The sequence below is a fragment of the Bufo gargarizans genome, chromosome 2 (genome assembly GCF_014858855.1).
Source record: "Bufo gargarizans isolate SCDJY-AF-19 chromosome 2, ASM1485885v1, whole genome shotgun sequence".
Lineage (NCBI taxonomy): Eukaryota > Metazoa > Chordata > Amphibia > Anura > Bufonidae > Bufo > Bufo gargarizans.
Window position 1 is genome coordinate 35,103,608 of NC_058081.1, and position 21,340 is coordinate 35,124,947.

The 21,340-nt window shown below is 42.6% G+C and overlaps 1 protein-coding gene across 1 annotated transcript in view; it reads right to left on the reverse strand.

Annotated features, from left to right (window-relative positions):
• Positions 1–1,342: 1,342 nt before the first annotated feature.
• Positions 1,343–21,340, reverse strand: part of LOC122929326 (histidine N-acetyltransferase-like) — a 34,951-nt gene continuing 14,953 nt past the window's right edge. The window contains exons 2-3 of the mRNA XM_044282853.1: positions 13,658–13,882; positions 1,343–1,954 (exon numbers count right to left, since the gene is read on the reverse strand). Of these exons, the coding sequence (XP_044138788.1) occupies positions 1,343–1,954; positions 13,658–13,882 (837 nt within the window). The remainder of the gene's footprint in view (positions 1,955–13,657; positions 13,883–21,340) is intronic.

A 21,340-nucleotide genomic window follows, 5' to 3' on the forward strand; every position in this document is an offset into this window, starting at 1 on the left:
CAACCCATATGGAGTAAGAGACAGTGTTGTAATATTTAATATACTGTGAAGTGAATATTAAGGAGGCTGCTGATGTCAAAGACTGAAGTTTCTCGGCCCCGACCCCTGACTGCAGTACCGCCAGTGTGGCCCGGATTATAACCATTCCTAATGGTTTTATGACCCTACCTACTTGGCTTCCCCACATCTTTTACTTGTTTAGCTCCAACTACAACATGGGGCCACTTCTACATTTTTTTCAGGGCCACTTTGAGTTTCCCATCCGCCTCTAGTTAAAGGTTATGTACACCATTGGGGGCAATTTTTTATAATGATTGCATTATACTTTTTTTGAGATACAAATCATTTTTTAAAATTGGTCTTTATTAAAAATATGGAACCCTTTTTTGTGTACATAGCTGAGATGCTCTACAGCTGCCTGTGGATTTTCTGTCTTTTCCGTCATTTGGGCAGCAGACGGGCTCCTAATCTCTGCTCTCTGACCTTATAAACACTCATTATAGCTAAGCTCTTATCTAACTGATAAAAATATGGCTTAACAACTTGTCCCACAAAAAATAAGCCGCCATACAGCTATGCGAATGAAAATATAAAATAGTTATGGCTCAAGGAAGATAGGGAAGAAAAATTAAAACACAAAAGCGAAAAAATCTCTGGTATCCTAAGGTTTAAATAAGTGTTTATGACCTTTTAGTAAATTAGAGATAAGGTTTATTAGATGACTGGCATAAAGTGAGAGTGAAATTACCAGTCGCACAGTTAGAAAAACAGTTAACTGTTTGTGATATAATGGCTCAATATTTTAAAAAAAAAAAAGGCCAATTTAAAATATGATTTTTAGCCAAAAATGAGTAAAATGCAATCATAAATAGAAAAAGCCTCCAAAAGGGGTACATAGCTTTTAAAGAACACCAGTTATCCTAATTCGTAGGATTCCAAGGACTGAGTCACCTATTTATTTTTAGAAAATCTTTTGTCATCTAATGTAACTCTGAAAATCATCAGAAGTAGCAGAGTAACACATGAATGCAGGATCAGACTGCAACTATAGAGACACATATCATGTGTCAGCACAGGAGATGTGTACACAAAATACTGTAATAGAAGATTTTTAATCAAGACTATTAGTAAAACACCTTGCTTAGAGTAGAGAGAACCATGTTACAAACATATAACTTTAAGTAATGGAAAACAGACCCATAGGAATCCATGTTTTCCTAAGCATGTAGCACATCATTTTAATTTTTATAACAATAGTAATAAATGGGATCAGTTGACAGATATTTTGTGATGCAAAATTACACCTAAAACAGGGAAGTGGAAATTAATCAAGAAATTTATTCTAGATCTCCATTTCCATTATCATCTGTTCCCTTGAGAAATGGAATGGAGTCAGCCCTTCACACAGTTGGCCAAGCTCAGTTCGGAGACTCTCATCTGCATATATCATACAGATTATACTGCTCCCTGCCGGTGATGCTTGTACTCCAATCTTCAACTGCTCTACAACATGGACCTTGGCACAAGATGGGTCATTTCCAAACATGTCAATATCTAGACGGTGTACTCCCCCTGCAAAAGGCACTGGATATGGAGGGGTACCAAGGCTGAGAAATCCTTCTAGATAGGCATGGGTACCATCACAGCTGGTTGTGACCTTAGAAGAAGAAACTGTGCTAATCAAATCCCCAGGATGAGAATAAATCCAGACAATCTGTCGTTTCAGTATAAGATTTAGGTTGGACTTAGCAGTGGTAAGAGGAAGCCAGCCTTGAACAAGTAAACCACTAGGAAGCAGTTGTTGTCTTGTTTTAGACTCCTCAAAGAATCCGAGAATTTCTTTTGGTTCCAGAACAGATAGGTCTTTGGAGCTGTCCAAATTGTTAATTCGAGATTCCAGTAACTTAAGTTTCATTTCCAATTGATCAATAGGAAGGAATAGAGACATCACAGCCTAATGGGGAACACAATGGACAGAGAAAAGTAGTTTGAATTAGGAAGATGCAATTGAAAAAAATAAATGGTTAGAAAGACAGAACAAGGAGACTATATGGAAAATAAGATGCCAAAATAGAGAAAAGAATCAAAAATATAGTGTAATCACTGTAAAAGATTTATAAGAGCAGTTACTGGTACCGTGGATGTTCATCAGTAAGAAGAATACTCTGCAGCTGTTGAGGGAGGAAGCAGAACTTCATTTTCCAGTTCTCCTTGGAGCAGTGAGGGAGACAAGTAGCTGGCCCTTGCACAAGTAGCGGACATTTGGTTTTGCAAAGGATGACTTACTGAGAGGCAGTTAGACTAGTAAAGCAACACGACTGATTATTAAAGAGGTTTTCCAAGATTTTTTAACTGATGACCTATACTCTGGTTAGGTAATCAGGATCTGATTGGTAGGGGTCCGCAGGAGATAAATTCTCCTGCATACCTTGCTAGCTCCTATCAAGACTCTACTTGGAGGCACTACATTACTGAAGAAAAAGAGGAACATAAAACTCCCCTTTATGTTAGAGACTTAGTCAGGGGGTGTGACAATAGAAAATAAGGATGAACATATTTCTTGAACTTTGCTTTGTGTCCGAATTGCCGAATAAAAAAAATAAAAGAATAGATTCATGTCCGAATAATTCGGCACACATCGATGTTGCTCCAATTCCCTGAAAATTTATATATAACACCCACTAGTCTCCTATGGCTCCTTTTTAGGAAGATATGCTATATTTTAGTAAAATTTTTAATGCAAATAGTTATCTCCCAAGGAAGTGATAATCTCTCTAGTGCCACCCTTAGAAGTGACTATGAGTCAAAATCCAATTTTCCAACAAGCCTTGGGATTTGACATGAGAATATAGCCAAGCCCGATATCTATCCATAGCCAGCTGTTTCCAGGTGTTTGCATCATCAGAGTAGAATTCTGGCTGGGTGTAATGCCTTGAATATGACTTAGGCACGGTGCTGAATTTCCATAAAGAGACCAGTTTTGTATGGAGATCTATTGGAAGTACTCCATGGTATGGAGAATTATTGGTAATGCTCCATGGGAAATTAATATACAGTATAAAGAAGTATCTCCTAAAGAAGAGAATCATCTCTCTAGTGCCACCTCTTGGAAATGGCTGGAGGCTCTATACAGGACTAGTCTCTATAAGGAGATTCAGCACCCTGCCTAAGCCGAGTTAAAGGGGTTATCCAATATCATAAACAGCCCCCCCATGTGCCCCCCCGACACTGGATGTTTTTATCCGTGTACAGGAAAAAGCATCAGCTGCACAGGGAGTGGGAAGCAGGGTAAGTATATTCCCTGTGAGGGGCCGGGCACATGGGGGGAGCTGTTTATGATATTGGATAACCCCTTTAATTTATACAGATTTTTGCTCTTTCTCTCTGCCATCCCTAAGATCTTGAATGTAATGACGGCAATAGCAAATAATGTGACACTGACATGTATAGCTATGGGTAATTGCATGTGCTGTGTCGCATGTGTTATGCTTTTTCATATTAGGAATCTTCCAAAAATCATCCCTTATTGGGGCAGATAGTGTTTAATCGCACACTATGTTATGGCTTGTTTGGAAAAAGCGTCCAAAAATTCAATGCAATGACAGGGGCTTAATGTCTACCTGTATTTAGGTTTGCACAAATGTTAATTTTCAAAATAAAGCATGGCTTTTTACACAAGCATCCACATATTAGGCCTTAACAGGGGTAGCATGCTTGCCTGTATTTATATACACACAAGCAGAAGTGCTAATTGTCAGAAGACAGAGTAGTTTGTTCTGAACAAGCCTGGAAAAACTGTCCCTTTTAGTTGGGAGCAGCAGCAGTACAGTGTGGATGTGGAAAGGGAAGAGTAACTGTGGCATGTGAAGGCAATAGTTGCAACAGAAGTAAAAGCACAGCAAGGAACAGACTGTAGATGTGTGTAGTAGTAGTAGTAGTGGTGGCAACTGTGTAGCAATAATGGTAGTGGTAGTCAGGGTAAAGGAAGTGGCAGGATGGGATTAGCAGAAGGGAATAGAAGCTGTGACGGTGACTGCAGCAGCAGCCATATTGTATCGTACATGATGGTAGGCAGGCAGAAACCGGCAGTGGCCTAATGGCTCAACAGTCATATGTTATGGCAAATGATAGTAGGCAGGCAGACAGTGGCAGTGGCTTGATGAGTCACCATTAACAAAAGCAGATCTATTCATCAATCCTCACAGATCTATGCCTTTTTTATTTTGACAAAAGTGACGTTTTGTACACTGGTGGAGGACACCTTTGTCTATTTAGGTTCATGATGCAACCTGCCATGCTTAAAACCCTCTTTGATATACAGTACAGACCAAAAGTTTGGACACACCTTCTCATTCAAAGAGTTTTCTTTATTTTCATGACTATGAAAATTGTAGATTCACACTGAAGGCATCAAAATTACATGTGGAATTATATACATAACAAAAAAGTGTGAAACAACTGAAAAAAATGTGTCATATTCTAGGTTCTTCAAAGTAGCCACCTTTTGCTTTGATTACTGCTTTGCACATGGCATTCTCTTGATAAGCTTCAGGAGGTAGTCACCTGAAATGGTCTTCCAACAGTCTTGAAGGAGTTCCCAGAGATGCTTAGCACTTGTTGTCCCTTTTGCTTCACTCTGCAGTCCAGCTCACCCCAAACCATCTCGATTGGGTTCAGATCTGATGACTGTGGAGGCCAGGTCATCTAGCGCAGCACCCCATCACTCTCCTTCAAATAGCCCTTACACAGCCTGGAGGTGTGTTTGGGGTCATTGTCCTGTTGAAAAATAAATGATGGTCCAACTAAACGCAAACTGGATGGAATAGCATGCCGCTGCAAGATGCTGTGGTAGCCATGCTGGTTCAGTATACCTTCAATTTTGAATAAATCCCCAACAGTGTCACCAGCAAAGCACCCCCACACCATCACACCTCCTCCTCCATGCTTCACGGTGGGAACCAGGCATGTAGAGTCTATCCGTTCACCTTTACTGCGTCGCACAAAGACACAGTGGTTGGAACCAAAGATCTCAAATTTGGACTCATCAGACCAAAGCACAGATTTCCACTGGTCTAATGTCCATTCCTTGTGTTCTTTAGCCCAAACAAGTCTCTTCTGCTTGTTGCCTGTCCTTAGCAGTGGTTTCCTAGCAGATATTCTACCATGAAGGCCTGATTCACACAGTCTCCTCTTAACAGTTGTTCTAGAGATGTGTCTGCTGCTAGAACTCTGTGTGGCATTGACCTGGTCTCTAATCTGAGCTGCTGTTAACCTGCTATTTCTGAGGCTGGTGACTCGGATGAACTTATACTCCGCAGCAGAAGTGACTCTTGGTCTTCCTTTCCTGGGGCGGTCCGCATGTGAGCCAGTTTCTTTGTAGCGCTTGATGGTTTTTGTGACTGCACTTGGGGACACTTTCAAAGTTTTCCCAATTTTTCGGACTGACTGACCTTCATTTCTTAAAGTAATGATGGCCACTCGTTTTTCTTTACTTAGCTGCTTTTTTCTTGCCATAATACAAATTCTAACAGTCTATTCAGTAGGACTATCAGCTGTGTATCCACCTGACTTCTCCACAACGCAACTGATGGTCCCAACCCCATTTATAAGGCAAGAAATCCCACTTATTAAACCTGACAGGGCACACCAGTGAAGTGAAAACCATTTCAGATGACTACCTCTTGAAGCTCATCAAGAGAATGCCAAGAGTGTGCAAAGCAGTATTCAAAGCAAAAGGTGGCTACTTTGAAGAACCTAGAATATGACATATTTTCAGTTGTTTCACACTTTTTTGCTATGTATATAATTCCACATGTGTTAATTCATAGTTTTGATGCCTTCAGTGTGAATCTACAATTTTCATAGTCATGAATATAAAGAAAACTCTTTGAATGAGAAGGTGTGTCCAAACTTTTGGTCCCATCCTGAGAAGGTGGGCTCTGAGTGTCCGGAGTCCACTCGTAGAGGGAGGGGTACTGTCACAACCAGACAGCTGAGAAGCTCTGAGAGAAGCCTTTCAGAACCTCCTCCTTGAGTTTCTTTGTTGTGATGTTCAGTTCCTCATCTTGTTAGCCTCTCTCAGCTGTCATGTGGTTGGACTGATTGCATCCCTTTAAATTCCGCCCCATAATGCATTACCGGGCGGCTTATACTACTTCCTGGAGTGTGTGTGCATGCTGATCTTGTTTTCCAGTCTGCTACAAAGTTAAGTGCTGAACATTTATCTGTTATTTTCTGTTTGCTGGATCCCAGGTGACCCTGACTCCCTCCGTGTCTGGTGTAGGGAGCCGGTGGTCGTGTCCCCTCACTATTGTAGGGTGTTCAGGGGTTATATAGTCGAGGTACGTGGATATGCAACCATCCACCTCTGGGATCGTTGCATAGGCTGAGCAGCCAGGGAAAGTCTCAGGTCTTGTGCAGGGGTCTCCCTTATGGTTCCTTAGCTTTGGATCCAGTGAGTGATATATGCATGTTGCTTTGTCTTGTTTCCTGTACACCGTCCGTGACAAGAGGTGACTCTTGGTCTTCCTTTCCTGGGGCGGTCCGCATGTGATCCAGTTTCTTTGTAGCGCTTGATGGTTTTTGTGACTGCACTTGGGGACACTTTCAAAGTTTTGCCAATTTTTCGGACTGACTGACCTTCATTTCTTAAAGTAATGATGGCCACTCGTTTTTCTTTACTTAGCTGCTTTTTTATTGCCATAATACAAATTCTAACAGTCTATTCAGTAGAACTATAAGCTGTGTATCCACCTGTCACGGACGGTGTACAGGGAACAAGGCAAAGCAACAAGCATAAATGACTCGCTGGATCCAAAAGCTAAGGAACAAAAGGGAGACCCCTGCAGAAGACCTGGCACTTTCCCTGGCTGCTCAGCCTATGCAAAGATCCGAATGGTGAAAGTTTGCATATCCACGTACCTTGACTATATAATCCCTGAGCACCCTACAATAGCGAGGGGACACGACCACCGGCTCCCTACACAAGATACGGAGGGAGTCAGGGTCACCTGGGATCCAGCAAACAGAAAATAACAAATAAATGTTCAAACACTTTGCTTTGTAGCAGACAGGAGAACAAGACCAGCATGCACACACACTCCAGGAAGAAGTATAAGCCGCCCAGAAAAGCATTCTGGGGAGGAATTTAAAGTGAAGCAATTAGTCCAACACATGACAGCTGAGAGAGGCTAACGAGATGAGCAACTGAACAGCACAACAAGAGAACTCAAGGAGGAGGTTCTGAAAGGCCTCTGTCAGAGCTTCTCAGCTGTCTGGTTGTGACAGTACCCCTCCCTCTACGAGTGGACTCCGGACACTCAGAACCCACCTTATCAGGATGGGACCTATGGAAAGCCCAGATGAGACGAGAGGCCTTAATGTCCGTCACTGGGACCCACATCCTCTCCTCAGGACCATACCCCTCCCAATGAACAAGGTACTGAAGAGAACCGCGGACAAGACGAGAATCCACAATCCTAGAGACCTGAAATTCAAGATTCCCATCAACCATAATCGGAGGAGGAGGCAAAGGCGAGGGTACAATGGGTTGAACATAAGGTTTCAATAAGGACTTATGAAAAACATTATGGATCTTCCAAGTCTGAGGAAGATCAAGACGGTATGCAACAGGATTGATGACAGACAGGATTTTGTAAGGCCCAATAAACCTAGGACCCAACTTCCAGGAGGGAACCTTCAATTTGATATTCTTGGTAGACAACCACACCAGATCACCAACATTCAGGTCCGGACCAAGCACACGTCTCTTATCTGCCACACGCTTATATCTCTCACTCATGCTCTTTAGATTATCCTGAATCTTTTGCCAAATAGAAGAAGAAGACGAGGAGAATCTGTCCTCATCAGGTAAACCAGAAGACCCCTCTCCCGAGAAAGTCCCAAACTGCGGATGAAACCCATATGCACCAAAAAATGGTGACTTATCAGAGGACTCCTGACGACGGTTATTTAAAGCAAACTCAGCAAGGGACAAAAAAGAACACCAATCCTCTTGATTCTCCGCCACAAAACATCGCAGATATGTCTCCAGATTCTGATTGACGCGCTCTGTCTGGCCATTCGACTGCGGGTGGAAAGCAGAAGAGAATGACAACCGAACCCCCAAGCGAGAACAGAAAGCCTTCCAGAATCTGGAAACAAACTGCGTGCCCCTATCAGAGACTATGTCTGAAGGAATACCATGCAATTTGACAATGTGATCAATAAATGCCTGCGCCAGCGTCTTAGCATTGGGCAAACCAGGAAAAGGGATGAAATGCACCATTTTGCTAAAACGGTCCACCACCACCAGAATCACAGTCTTCCCCGAGGAACGAGGCAGGTCCGTTATGAAGTCCATGGACAGATGTGTCCAAGGACGGGAAGGAATGGGTAAGGGAAGGAGAGGACCTGATGGCCGTGAATGAGGGACTTTGGCACGAGCGCAAGTCTCGCAGGCTGCCACAAAACCCTCAACCGACCTACGAAGCGCTGGCCACCAGAATCTCCGAGCGATGAGATCCAGTGTGGCTCTTACCCCCGGGTGCCCAGCAAGGACCGTATCGTGGTGTTCTTTAAAAATCTTGTGTCTTAAAGCGAGAGGCACAAACAACCTCCCAGGAGGACAAAGATCAGGAGCCTCTGACTGGGCTGCCTGCACCTCTGCCTCCAATTCAGGAAAAAGAGCATAGACCACCACACCTTCAGCCAAAATGGGACCCGGGTCTTCAAAATTCCCGCCTCCCGGAAAACAACGTGACAGGGCATCTGCCTTCACATTCTTAACTCCAGGGCGGAACGTGACAACAAAATTAAACCTAGAAAAGAACAAAGACCATCTGGCCTGTCTCGGGTTCAGACGCTTGGCTGACTCCAAGTAGGCCAGATTTTTATGGTCAGTAAATACGGTAATAGGGTGTCTGGCTCCCTCTAGCCAATGGCGCCATTCCTCAAAAGCCAACTTGATGGCCAACAATTCCCTATCTCCCACATCGTAATTTCTCTCTGCGGAGGAGAGTTTTCTTGAGAAAAAGGCACACGGTCGCCAATTGGCAGGAGAGGAACCCTGAGACAAGACCGCCCCCACACCCACCTCAGAAGCATCAACCTCAACTATGAAGGGTAAAGAAACATCAGGTTGCACCAAGATGGGAGCGGAAGCAAAACTCTCCTTGATATCAGAAAAAGCCTTACGCGCCTCTACTGACCAAGAAGAAAAATCTACCCCCTTTCTGGTCATATCAGTGAGTGGTTTAACAATAGAAGAGTAATTCAAAATTAACTTCCTGTAATAATTGGCAAAGCCCAAAAAACGCATCAGCGCCTTCTGATTCTCAGGAAGCTCCCACTCAAGCACAGCGCGGACCTTCTCGGGGTCTATGCGAAAACCAGAAGCGGAGAGAAGAAACCCCAGAAATTGAATTTCTGGAACCGCAAACACACATTTTTCCAGTTTCGCATATAATTTATTCTCTCTGCAGGATGAGCAAGACCTGACGTAAATGTTCCTTATGAGTTTTGAAATCGGGAGAAAAAATCAAAATGTCATCCAAATACACCAATACAAATTTTCCCATCAAATGATAAAAAATGCTGTTCACAAAATGCTGAAAAACGGCTGGGGCATTCATCAAACCAAAAGGCATAACCAAATTTTCAAAATGGCCCTCAGGGGTATTGAAGGCCGTCTTCCATTCGTCCCCTTCTCTGACCCTGACCAGGTTGTATGCCCCTCTTAGATCTAATTTGGAAAAGACTTTAGCCCCAAAAACCTGGTTAAACAGGTCCGGGATCAGAGGAAGCGGATAAGGGTCACGAATTGCGATACTGTTCAGCTCCCTGAAATCCAGACAAGGTCTTAAAGAACCATCTTTTTTCTTAACAAAGAAAAAAACAGCGGCAACAGGTGACTTCGAGGGTCGTATGTGTCCTTTTCTCAGACTCTCAGAGATATAAGCACGCATAGCGATCCTCTCAGGTTGGGAAAGATTGTATAAACGAGATTTAGGCAGCTTGGCGTCTGGGATGAGATTAATAGGGCAATCGTACTCCCTGTGCGGGGGCAAATCCTGAACTCAACTCTCAGAGAAGACATCCGAAAATTCAGAGAGAAAAGATGGTACAGTCTTAGTAGCAACCTCAGAAACAGATGTCGTGAGGCAATTCTCTCTGCAAAAGTCACTCCAACCATTTATTTGCCTCGCTTGCCAATCAATGGTGGGGTTATGCTTAGTGAGCCAGGGCAGCCCCAACACCAGAGGGGTAGGCAAACCGCTAAGGACGAAACATGACACATCCTCAACATGAGCATCACTCACAATTAAACGGATATTGTGAACTATGCCCTTTAATGATTTCTGAGAAAGTGGAGCGGAATCGATAGCAAAAACCGGAATATCCTTTCCCAAAGTGCGCACCTGGAAACCATGAGTTATCGCAAATTGATTATCAATGAGATTGACTGCTGCTCCACTATCTACAAAAATCTCACAAAAAATGTTCTTGCTCTCTAGCGCCACCCTAGCCGGCAGGACAAAACGGGAACTACAAGCAAACGGAAAACCTTCAATTTCCGCCTCAACCCTGCCAATAGTAACAGACGGAACATTTTTAAAAGATTTTTTCCTGTTTGTTTCTTTATTACTCCCAGAAAACTGCCTGAATCTCCTAGAGGGACAAATATTTGCCAGATGATTTATACCTCCACAACAAAAACAAACCCTCCCATGCGAGCTGAATCTTCTATTGTCAGAAGCAATCAACCCCAGCTGCATGGGCTCCTGCTCAGAAGGCGCTGATGGCGACTGAGACCCCTGCGCACAGAATGGGACCGCTGCACTGTCCTGGGACTGAGTATGACAGGAAGGGGACATCTCTCCTCTCTCTCTAAGACGCCTGTCAATACGAACGGCTTGAGACATAGCAGAGTCCAAAGAAATAGGCCTCTCATGAAAGGCAAATGCATCTTTCAATCCCTCTGAAAGACCATGGCAAAATTGACTTCGGAGTGCAGCATCATTCCAACCAGTATCAATTGCCCATCTCCGAAATTCTGAGCAGTATATTTCTGCGGATTGTTTACCCTGGCGTAATAGACGTAGTCTAGACTCAGCCAGAGCAATACGATCCGGATCATCATATATCGGACCCAGGGCTAAAAAGAATTCATCCACTGAACGGAGAGGCCGTGCCCCCTCCAGCAGCGAAAAGGCCCAGGACTGAGCGTTACCTCTGAGCAGCAATATAATGATCCCCACCCTCCGTTCCTCATCACCAGAGGAATGGGGAAGAAGGCGAAAATGGAGTTTGCAAGCGTCTCTAAAACGCACAAAATTCTCACTACCCCCGGAGAACGTATCCGGGAGCGAGATCTTAGGCTCAGAACAAACTCCATGAACGCAAGCTGAACCGGTCACTTGAAGCTGAGAAAAAGTCTTACGGAGATCAGCTACCTCCAATGAAAGACCCTGGAAGTGTTCAGCCAAAAGTGAAACCGGATCCATGCTTGAGACGGTTTTGGCGGCTTATAATGTCGCGGACGGTGTACAGGGAACAAGGCAAAGCAACAAGCATAAATGACTCGCTGGATCCAAAAGCTAAGGAACAAAAGGGAGACCCCTGCAGAAGACCTGGCACTTTCCCTGGCTGCTCAGCCTATGCAAAGATCCGAATGGTGGAAGTTTGCATATCCACGTACCTTGACTATATAATCCCTGAGCACCCTACAATAGTGAGGGGACACGACCACCGGCTCCCTACACAAGATACGGAGGGAGTCAGGGTCACCTGGGATCCAGCAAACAGAAAATAACAAATAAATGTTTAAACACTTAGCTTTGTAGCAGACAGGAGAACAAGACCAGCATGCACACACACTCCAGGAAGAAGTATAAGCCGCCCAGAAAAGCATTCTGGGGAGGAATTTAAAGGGAAGCAATTAGTCCAGCACATGACAGCTGAGAGAGGCTAACGAGATGAGCAACTGAACAGCACAACAAGAGATCTTAAGGAGGAGGTTCTGAAAGGCCTCTGTTAGAGCTTCTCAGCTGTCTGGTTGTGACACCACCTTACTTCTCTACAACGCAACTGATGGTCCCAACCTCATTTATAAGGCAAGAAATCCCACTTATTTAACCTGACAGGGCACACCTGTGAAGTGAAAACCATTTCAGGTGACTACCTCTTGAAGCTCATCAAGAGAATGCCAAGAGTGTGCAAAGCAGTAATCAAAGCAAAAGGTGGCTACTTTGAAGAACTTAGAATATGACATATTTTCAGTTGTTTCACACTTTTTTGTTATGTATATAATTCCACATGTGTTAATTCATAGTTTTGATGCCTTCAGTGTGACTCTACAATTTTCATAGTCATGCAAATAAAAAAAAAACTCTTTGAATGAGAAGGTGTGTCCAAACTTTTTGTCTGTACTGTAACTCTTGAGGCTGGACAAGACAGTACAGGTGGAGCAAACAGGGCCAGTACCAGACACTATTTATGTCTGCAATCCCAGAAGTCCATGGGGTGTGGGAACAGGGTATGTGCAAGGGGAAAGCCACAGTCAGGCAAAAGCTGCTGCTAAATATAAAATTTTACAGAAAAGTAATTACCGTACATTTTGATGAAGGTGCAGAACTGTGCCACTACAGATGCCTGGCCAGAAGTCTCAATTATGGGATTAGGCAAATGCTGCCGCTAACTATTAAATTTTATAAAACAATGAAATTTTAGCTAAGGCACTAAACTTCAGCATTTTAGATGCCTGGCCAGAAGTCTCAGTGATGGATGGAACGCTGTAGCTAAATATTCAGTTTTACCAGCAACTTGACTAGGTTGGAGTTCAGCTTGCCCACATGGTAATTAATGAAGTTTTTGGGGAGGTTTTGGCCATACGTTACCTCTGCTCTTTAAGGACACCACTGTCACTGCCCTCCTTCTTTGATGTTACCTCCTCCTCAGCACCCCGATCTGGCTTCCAAATGTACAATGTTAATTAATGCAATATTTTTGCAGTGAAAAAGTGATAATACACAACACATCTTTTTAACAGGATGACGTGATGCAGTATGCCTTCACTAACATAGTTGTGAAAGAAACTTTTTCCCAAAAATAATGACTATTTTGGCAAGAATCTGTAATTACATAGTTAACATACTTACATAGTTAATATAGTTGAAAAAAAACATAAGTCCATCATGTTCAACCAAAGGATAGGTGAATCCCAGAAGGAAGTGAGACTCATTTTACACAGATTTCTACACATTTTAATAAGCATTGATGTCATTTATTTTTAAGAATTCATCTAAACCCTTTTTTGTTAAACCGTACACTGTTCCTGTTGTGACCACGTCCTAAGGAAGTCTATTCCAAAGTTTCACAGTTCTTACAGTAAAGAAGCTTTGATGAACTGAACTTTTTCTTCTCCAGCAAAATGGTGCTGTATGTCATTTTATGCGATTAATCTAAAACAACTCTCAAAAGCTTCAGATTCGCTTGGGGGATACATTTTTTTAATTAGTAACAAACCTAGTTCATTACAAATTGATTCACTCATCCTTAATAGGAAGCATTAAAAATACATACAGTAAATGGATAGAGAGATAGATAGATAGATAGATAGATAGCCATCTTGTTGATAAGTGATAACAGTTGAACCTACCTTAGAGTTGATCACTTTGTATTTAGTCAACATAGCAGTTGGCGGATTCTCTGGCCGGGTCAGTCGAATTATTTTAACCTCCGGGTGGTCAGAATGCAGAGTATCCAAGCAAAACCTCTGAATCAATCCAGCCACCCCACGTCCTCTTATCCAGGGGGCTACCCGAAGACCTTCCACCACAGCAGTAGTTCCATCATCGACTAGTATGAATGACTCAAAGACCACCTGACGGTCCATAGGGAGAAGAGCAGGATGAGCATAGAGTAGATCACAGAGTTTCTAGTGTACTTTAGGGTCTTTACTAGAGATGAACAAAATTCTTAAAATAATTTTTTTGGGTCTGATTTTAATGAAGCATTAAAACAAATTCAATTTGGCTAAGAATTGATTCTACTGCATAAAAAACGCTTTAATTGGCCTGAAAATTGGTATATGACAATCAGGTCTCCTTGGTCTCATTTCAAATTTTTTTTCTCTCTTGTCTTTATCTCTTTTTAAAAGAAGTTCTTCAGATTTTTTCACTGACGGTTCACTTCAATGGAGCTTAGCTGCGCCCAGGCGAGTGATACTAGTTATGACTTAACTGGGCAAGAGGTAAACATCAAGAAGGCCATGACAATACTGCCAGCTGTCTTCTCAAAAAGCTGATCAGCTGGGGCCCCAGGTGTCAGATCCATGACAATCAGATGCTGATGATCTATCCAAAGGATAGACCATCAGCCAAAAAAAAAAAGCTGTAGAACCCCTTTAAGTCTTAAAAAAAAAATATCTCTCTCCCCCTCCCTTTTTAAACTTGACAACAAAAGTTAATAATGTAACATTGATATATATATATATATATAGCACATATAACACACTGCACCATTGTATTTGTTATTCTATTTAAAATAAAATAAATAAATAAATCCTTGTTGGGGACAGATCATATTTATATATAGACAATAGTATTGGAAAATGCAGTGGCTCGTTCTTAACAAGCGCTCAAACATTCTCCCTTTTTTAGGAGTAGCAGTGCAGTTCAGAACGGAAAAAGCAGAAGATATTCAGGTAGTATTAGTGGCAGCAGACGCAGTACAGTATGGAACATTATGAACAGGCAGACAGCGGCAGTTGCATCATTGGACAGGTAATAAATAGTCACTGTTAGCAATGACAGATCTGTTTATTATCTTACATATTATATTACACCCATGGACCCAAAAAGCACTAGAGATATAGGCTGGTGATGGCTCATGCAGCTTTATATCTACTCCCCTATTTTGCCAAGATGGCTGGACCATTGCTCAAAACAAGCACTTTTTCCTTTGTTTCACCCTTTTCCCCTCATAGACTGTAAGCTCTTGCGAGCAGGGCCCTTATTCATCTTGTTCTAATTATTGACTTCTCTGTGTCTATGTTATTTATAACTATTTTCACATGAACCCCTAAATTGTAAAGCGCTGCAGAATATTTTGGCACTATATAAATAAAGATTATTATTGGTATGTTTTGTAATCCTCCCGGATCGATGTTCCTAATTCATTTTGACCAAGGTAATGTGTTGGTCACCAGTGTTGATCACGAATATTCGAATTGCAAATTTTAATCGCGAATATCGGCATTTCGAGAATTCGCAAATATTTAGAATATTGAAAAATATATTCGAAATCGCGAATATTTGTTCTTTCTTAACCACTTCAGCCCCGCTAGCTGAAACCCCCTTCATGACCAGAGCACTTTTTACACTTCGGCACTACACTACTTTCACCGTTTATCGCTCGGTCATGCAACTTACCACCCAAATGAATTTTACCTCCTTTTCTTCTCACTAATAGAGCTTTCATTTGGTGGTATTTTATTGCTGCTGACATTTTTACTTTTTTTGTTATTAATCGAAATGTAACGATTTTTTTTGGAAAAAAATGACATTTTTCACTTTCAGCTGTAAAATTTTGCAAAAAAAACGAAATCCATATATAAATTTTTCGCTAAATTTATAGATCTACATGTCTTTGATAAAAAAAAAAATGTTTGGGCAAAAAAAAAAATGGTTTGGGTAAAAGTTATAGCGTTTACAAACTATGGTACAAAAATGTGAATTTCCGCTTTTTGAAGCAGCTCTGACTTTCTGAGCACCTGTCATGATTCCTGAGGTTCTACAATGCCCAGACAGTAGAAAACCCCCACAAATGACCCCCATTTTGGAAAGTAGACAACCTAAGGTATTCGCTGATGGGCATAGTGAGTTCATAGAACTTTTTATTTTTTGTCACAAGTTAGCGGAAAATGATGATGATTTTTTATTTTTATTTTTTTCTTACAAAGTCTCATATTCCACTAACTTGCAACAAAAAATAAAAAATTCTAGGAACTCGCCATGCCCCTCACGGAATACCTTGGGGTGTCTTCTTTCCAAAATGGGGTCACTTGTGGGGTAGCTATACTGCCCTGGCAATTTAGGGGCCCAAATGTGTGAGAAGAACTTTGCAATCGAAATGTGTAAAAAATGACCGGTGAAATCCGAAAGGTGCACTTTGAAATATGTGCCCCTTTGCCCACCTTGGCTGCAAAAAAGTGTCACACATCTGGTATCACCGTACTCAGGCGAAGTTGGGGAATGTGTTTTGGGGTGTCATTTTACATATACCCATGCTGGGTGAGAGAAATATCTTGGCAAAAGACAACTTTTCCAATTTTTTTATACAAAGTTGGCATTTGACCAAGATATTTTTCTCACCCAGCATGGGTATATGTAAAATGACACCCCAAAACACATTCCCCAACTTCTCCTGAGTACGGCGATACCAGATGTGTGACACTTTTTTGCAGTTAAGGTGGGCAAAGGGGCATATATTCCAAAGTGCACCTTTCGGATTTCGCAGGCCATTTTTTACACATTTTGATTGCAAGGTACTTCTTACACATTTGGGCCTCTAAATTGCCAGGGCAGTATAACTACGCCACAAGTGACCCCATTTTGGAAAGAAGACACCCCAAGGTATTCCGTGAGGGGCACGGCGAGTTCCTAGAATTTTTTTATTTTTTGTCGCAAGTTAGTGGAATATGAGACTTTGTAAGGAAAAAATAAAAAAAAATAAAAATCATCATTTTCCGCTAACTTGTGACAAAAAATAAAAAATTCTAGGAACTCGTCGTGCCCCTCACGGAATACCTTGGGGTGTCTTCTTTCCAAAATGGGGTCACTTGTGGCGTAGTTATACTGCCCTGGCAATTTAGGGGCCCAAATGTGAGAGAAGTACCTTGCAATCAAAATCTGTAAAAAATTGCCTGTGAAATCCGAAAGGTGCACTTTGGAATATGTGCCCCTTTGCCCACCTTGGCTGCAAAAAAGTGTCACACATCTGGTATCACCGTACTCAGGAGAAGTTGGGGACTGTGTTTTGGGGTGCCATTTTACATATAACCATGCTGGGTGAGAGAAATATCTTGGCAAAAGATAACTTTTCCCATTTTTTTACACAAAGTTGGCATTTGACCAAGATATTTCTCTCACCCAGCATGGGTATATGTAAAATGACACCCCAAAACACATTGCACAACTTCTCCTGAGTACGGCGATACCACATGTGTGACACTTTTTTGCAGCCTAGATGCGCAAAGAGGCCCAAATTCCTTTTAGGAGGGCATTTTTAGACATTTGGATCCCAGACATCTTCTCACACTTTCGGGCCCCTAAAAAGCCAGGGCAGTATAAATACCCCACATGTGACCCCACTTTGGAAAGAAGACACCCCAAGGTATTCAATGAGGGGCCTGGCGAGTTCCTAGAAATTTTTATTTTTTTGCATAAGTTAGAGGATATTGATTTTTTTGTTTTTTTCTCACAAAGTCTGACATTCCGCTAACTTAGGACAAAAATTTCAATCTTTCATGGACTCAATATGCCCCTCACGGAATACCTTGGGGTGTCTTCTTTCCGAAATGGGGTCACATGTGGGGTATTTATACTGCCCTGGCTTTTTAGGGGCCCTAAAGCGTGAGAAGAAGTCTGGAATATAAATGTCTAAAAATGTTTACGCATTTGGATTCCGTGAGGGGTTTGGCGAGTTCATGTGAGATTTTATTTTTTGACACAAGTTAGTGGAATATGAGACTTAGTAAGAAAAAACAAAAACAAAAACAAACAAAATTTTTTCGCTAACTTGTGCCAAAAAAAATGTCTGAATGGAGCCTTACAGGGGGGGGGGGGGTGATCAATGACAGGGGGGTGATCAATGACAGGGGGGTGATCAATGACAGGGGGGTGATCACCCATATAGACTCCCTGATCACCCCCTGTCATTGATCACCCCCCTGTAAGGCTCCATTCAGACGTCCGCATGATTTTTACGGATACATGGATACATGGATCGGATCCGCAAAACACATGCGGACGTCTGAATGGAGCCTTACAGGGGGGTTATCAATGACAGGGGGTGATCAGGGTGATCAGGGTGATCACCCCCCTGTCACTGATCACCCCCCCTGTAAGCCTCCATTCAGACGTCCGCATGATTTTTACGGATCCATGGATACATGGATCGGATCCACAAAACACATGCGGACGTCTGAATGGAGCCTTACAGGGGGGTGATCAATGACAGGGGGGTGATCAGGGAGTGTATATGGGTGATCACCCGCCTGTCATTGATCACCCCCTGTAAGGCTCCATTCAGACGTCCGCATGTGTTTTGCGGATCCGATCCATGTATCCATGGATCCGTAAAAATCATGCGGACGTCTGAATGGAGCCTTACAGGGGGGTGATCAATGACAGGGGGTGATCAGGGAGTGTATATGGGTGATCACCCGTCTGTCATTGATCACCCCCCTGTAAGGCTCCATTCAGACGTCCGCATGTGTTTTGCGGATCCGATCCATGTATCCGTGGATCCGTAAAAATCATACGGACGTCTGAACGGAGCCTGACAGGGGGGTGATCAATGACAGGGGGGTGATCAATGACAGGGGGGTGGTCAGGGAGTTTATATGGGGTGATCATGGGTGATCAGGGGTTCATAAAGGGTTAATAAGTGACGGGGGGGGGGGTGTAGTGTAGTGTAGTGTTTGGTGCGACTTTACTGACCTACCTGTGTCCTCTGGTGGTCGATCCTAACAAAAGGGACCACCAGAGGACCAGGTAGCAGGTATATTAGACGCTGTTATCAAAACAGCGTCTAATATACCTGTTAGGGGTTAAAAAATTCGGATCTCCAGCCTGCCAGCGAGCAATCGCCGCTGGCAGGCTGGAGATCCACTCGCTTACCTTCCGTTCCTGTGAGCGCGCGCGCCTGTGTGCGCGCATTCACAGGAAATCCCGGCCCTCGCGAGATGACGCATATATGCGTGACTCTGCGCAGGGCTGCCACCTCCGGACCGCAAATCTGCGTTAGGCGGTCCGGAGGTGGTTAAATAACAGTGTATGCAAATTTTTATGCAAATTTTTGCAATCAAGAAAATAATGCCTGCAGATCACAAATTCGCAAATTATCGAATATATGGCAAATATTCGCAAAATATTGCGAATTCGAATATTGCCCCTGCCGCTCATCACTATTGGTCACTTGTGCAGGACAGTTTTGCCTGCTTGGGTGTGAAGATTCCACCTGTCATGCTTACACCCTTCTCTGAGACTACCCTGGACAAGACAGCCTATCGATAGAAAAGTGGATCAGTTCCAGACACTGTTTCAAGTGGCCTCCCCAGATGTCTACGGGGTCAGCGGACAGGGTAGGAGAAACAGCTGTAGGAAACAAGACACAATTATTTAGAAAATTAGACATTTTTAATAGCTTGTGTGAGGGAAAGCATAAAGGCATCCATTTTATATATGTATTCGTTTTATATCTATGTATAACCTGCACTTACATAAGAGGGGATTTAGCCTTGGAAGGCAGAAGTAAAAAGTCCATGGTGGGCCCCTAATCCACCCATGATGTCAATTCATTTTCTTATCTCCAACCAAACATAGTAACTCAAAGCTTATCTACACTAGGACACTTTTTATTGTGTTTGTCTGTGTATAAATATGTGCACTACAATAAAGAGAGGCCATTATGAGAAACACATATTGCATGTGTCTCTGTGTCTTGACCTCGTGTCGGCTCACTTAACTTCAGAACTATTAGGACACTGTATCACTGCGACCACACTTGCCAGAAGTACTACTGTCTGATTAATAAAATTTGGGTAAGAGCGTTGGAGAATGATGAGACAAATTTTATGGACTGCTGGCCCAAGGGAGTAATGCCTGCTTACTGAATTCAATTTTGCTGAAAGAGCAGGAGTGCGCCATATTTCCAGAATGAGACAATTTACACAGACAATTTTGGTAAAGGCGCACAAGGACAGACTTGTTTCAAATGCTGGATAGGTCTATGTTCCTAAAGGATCTAGTGATGCCACCTCATGTGCTGCTATAGAGTCCTGGTACCTATGTTTGTGTTTGAACACATGCGAAGAGCTGGCTGTGGACTAAAGATTGCTGGACCGGTGGACTTGGTTTGAACACTTGCGAATTAACTTTTGGTGAAGGAGCATAAGTGCACTGCAACTCCCAATACTATGTTATACTACAGCAATTGCACTGCATGAAGCTTGGGCAGGTGGGAGATCAGCTTGCTAACAATTGGATTGCTGAAATCATATGGTTATATTTTGGCCACACATTCTATGATTAATGACTGATGACAGAATGGAGAAGTAGGAGGCAGGGTCTGAGAAGGAGAACAAGTAACTAATAATGACTATGAAAATGACATTGTATTGGTTGTGGATGCAGACTGGATGCCACCAAGAAGATTGGGAGAAGGACGACAGTCTTGTTCCCATTGCTGGCCAGTTCTATTTTCCTATTGGATCTGATGATGTTGCCTAATGTGTGCAAAACTGCATGACATTTTAAAAATGAGACAATTTTTTATGGATAGTTGGCCGGAAGTAGTAATACTGTAAAACAGAATTAAATTGGGCGATGGTGCAGAACTGCCCTACATTTACCACAACTAAGTGTTACGGCAGCAACTGCTCCGCCAGCAACTTGGCCAGGTAGGAGTTCAGTCTTCACACAAGATAATTGCTGAGCATATAGACTTGTTTTCTGGCCACACATTCTGTTATGAATGTCTCATTATGAAGCTAAGTACAAGGAAATGGAGTCTGACTGTCTGAGCAGAAAAACTAGCAGCAGCTGATGATAACAAGGACACTGTACTGCTTAGGGATGTGGGCTGGCTGCCACAAAGACCAGGATGAGGAGGACAGGGGTGTTTCAAAGGCTGGAGGTTCAATTTTCCTAAAAGGATCCAGTGATACCACCTCATGTGCTGTAATAGAGCCCTGGTACCTATGTTTATGTTTGAACACCTATGAAGAGCTGACTGTGTGTTCAGACATTGTATTCTCTTGAGGATACTGTGGATTTAATACACTCATACATACACCTATATATCTGATGATAGAGAAAGTGCATCCCTTTTGACCAGAAAAAGGCGAGACTGTACAGTGTGATTGTAAGAGAGAGAAGCTAGTTTTCATATACAAACTTTTGGAACTACTTGAGTCGATTGTAAATTCTGTATTTAATGTGAATATCATTTGTATGGATCACCTGGTGACCAGCTTCAGTAAAGTACTGTGAATCTGTCACACCAAAACCAAATCTCGTTATTATACCGCACCACACTACAGTGTACTCCATCCTTT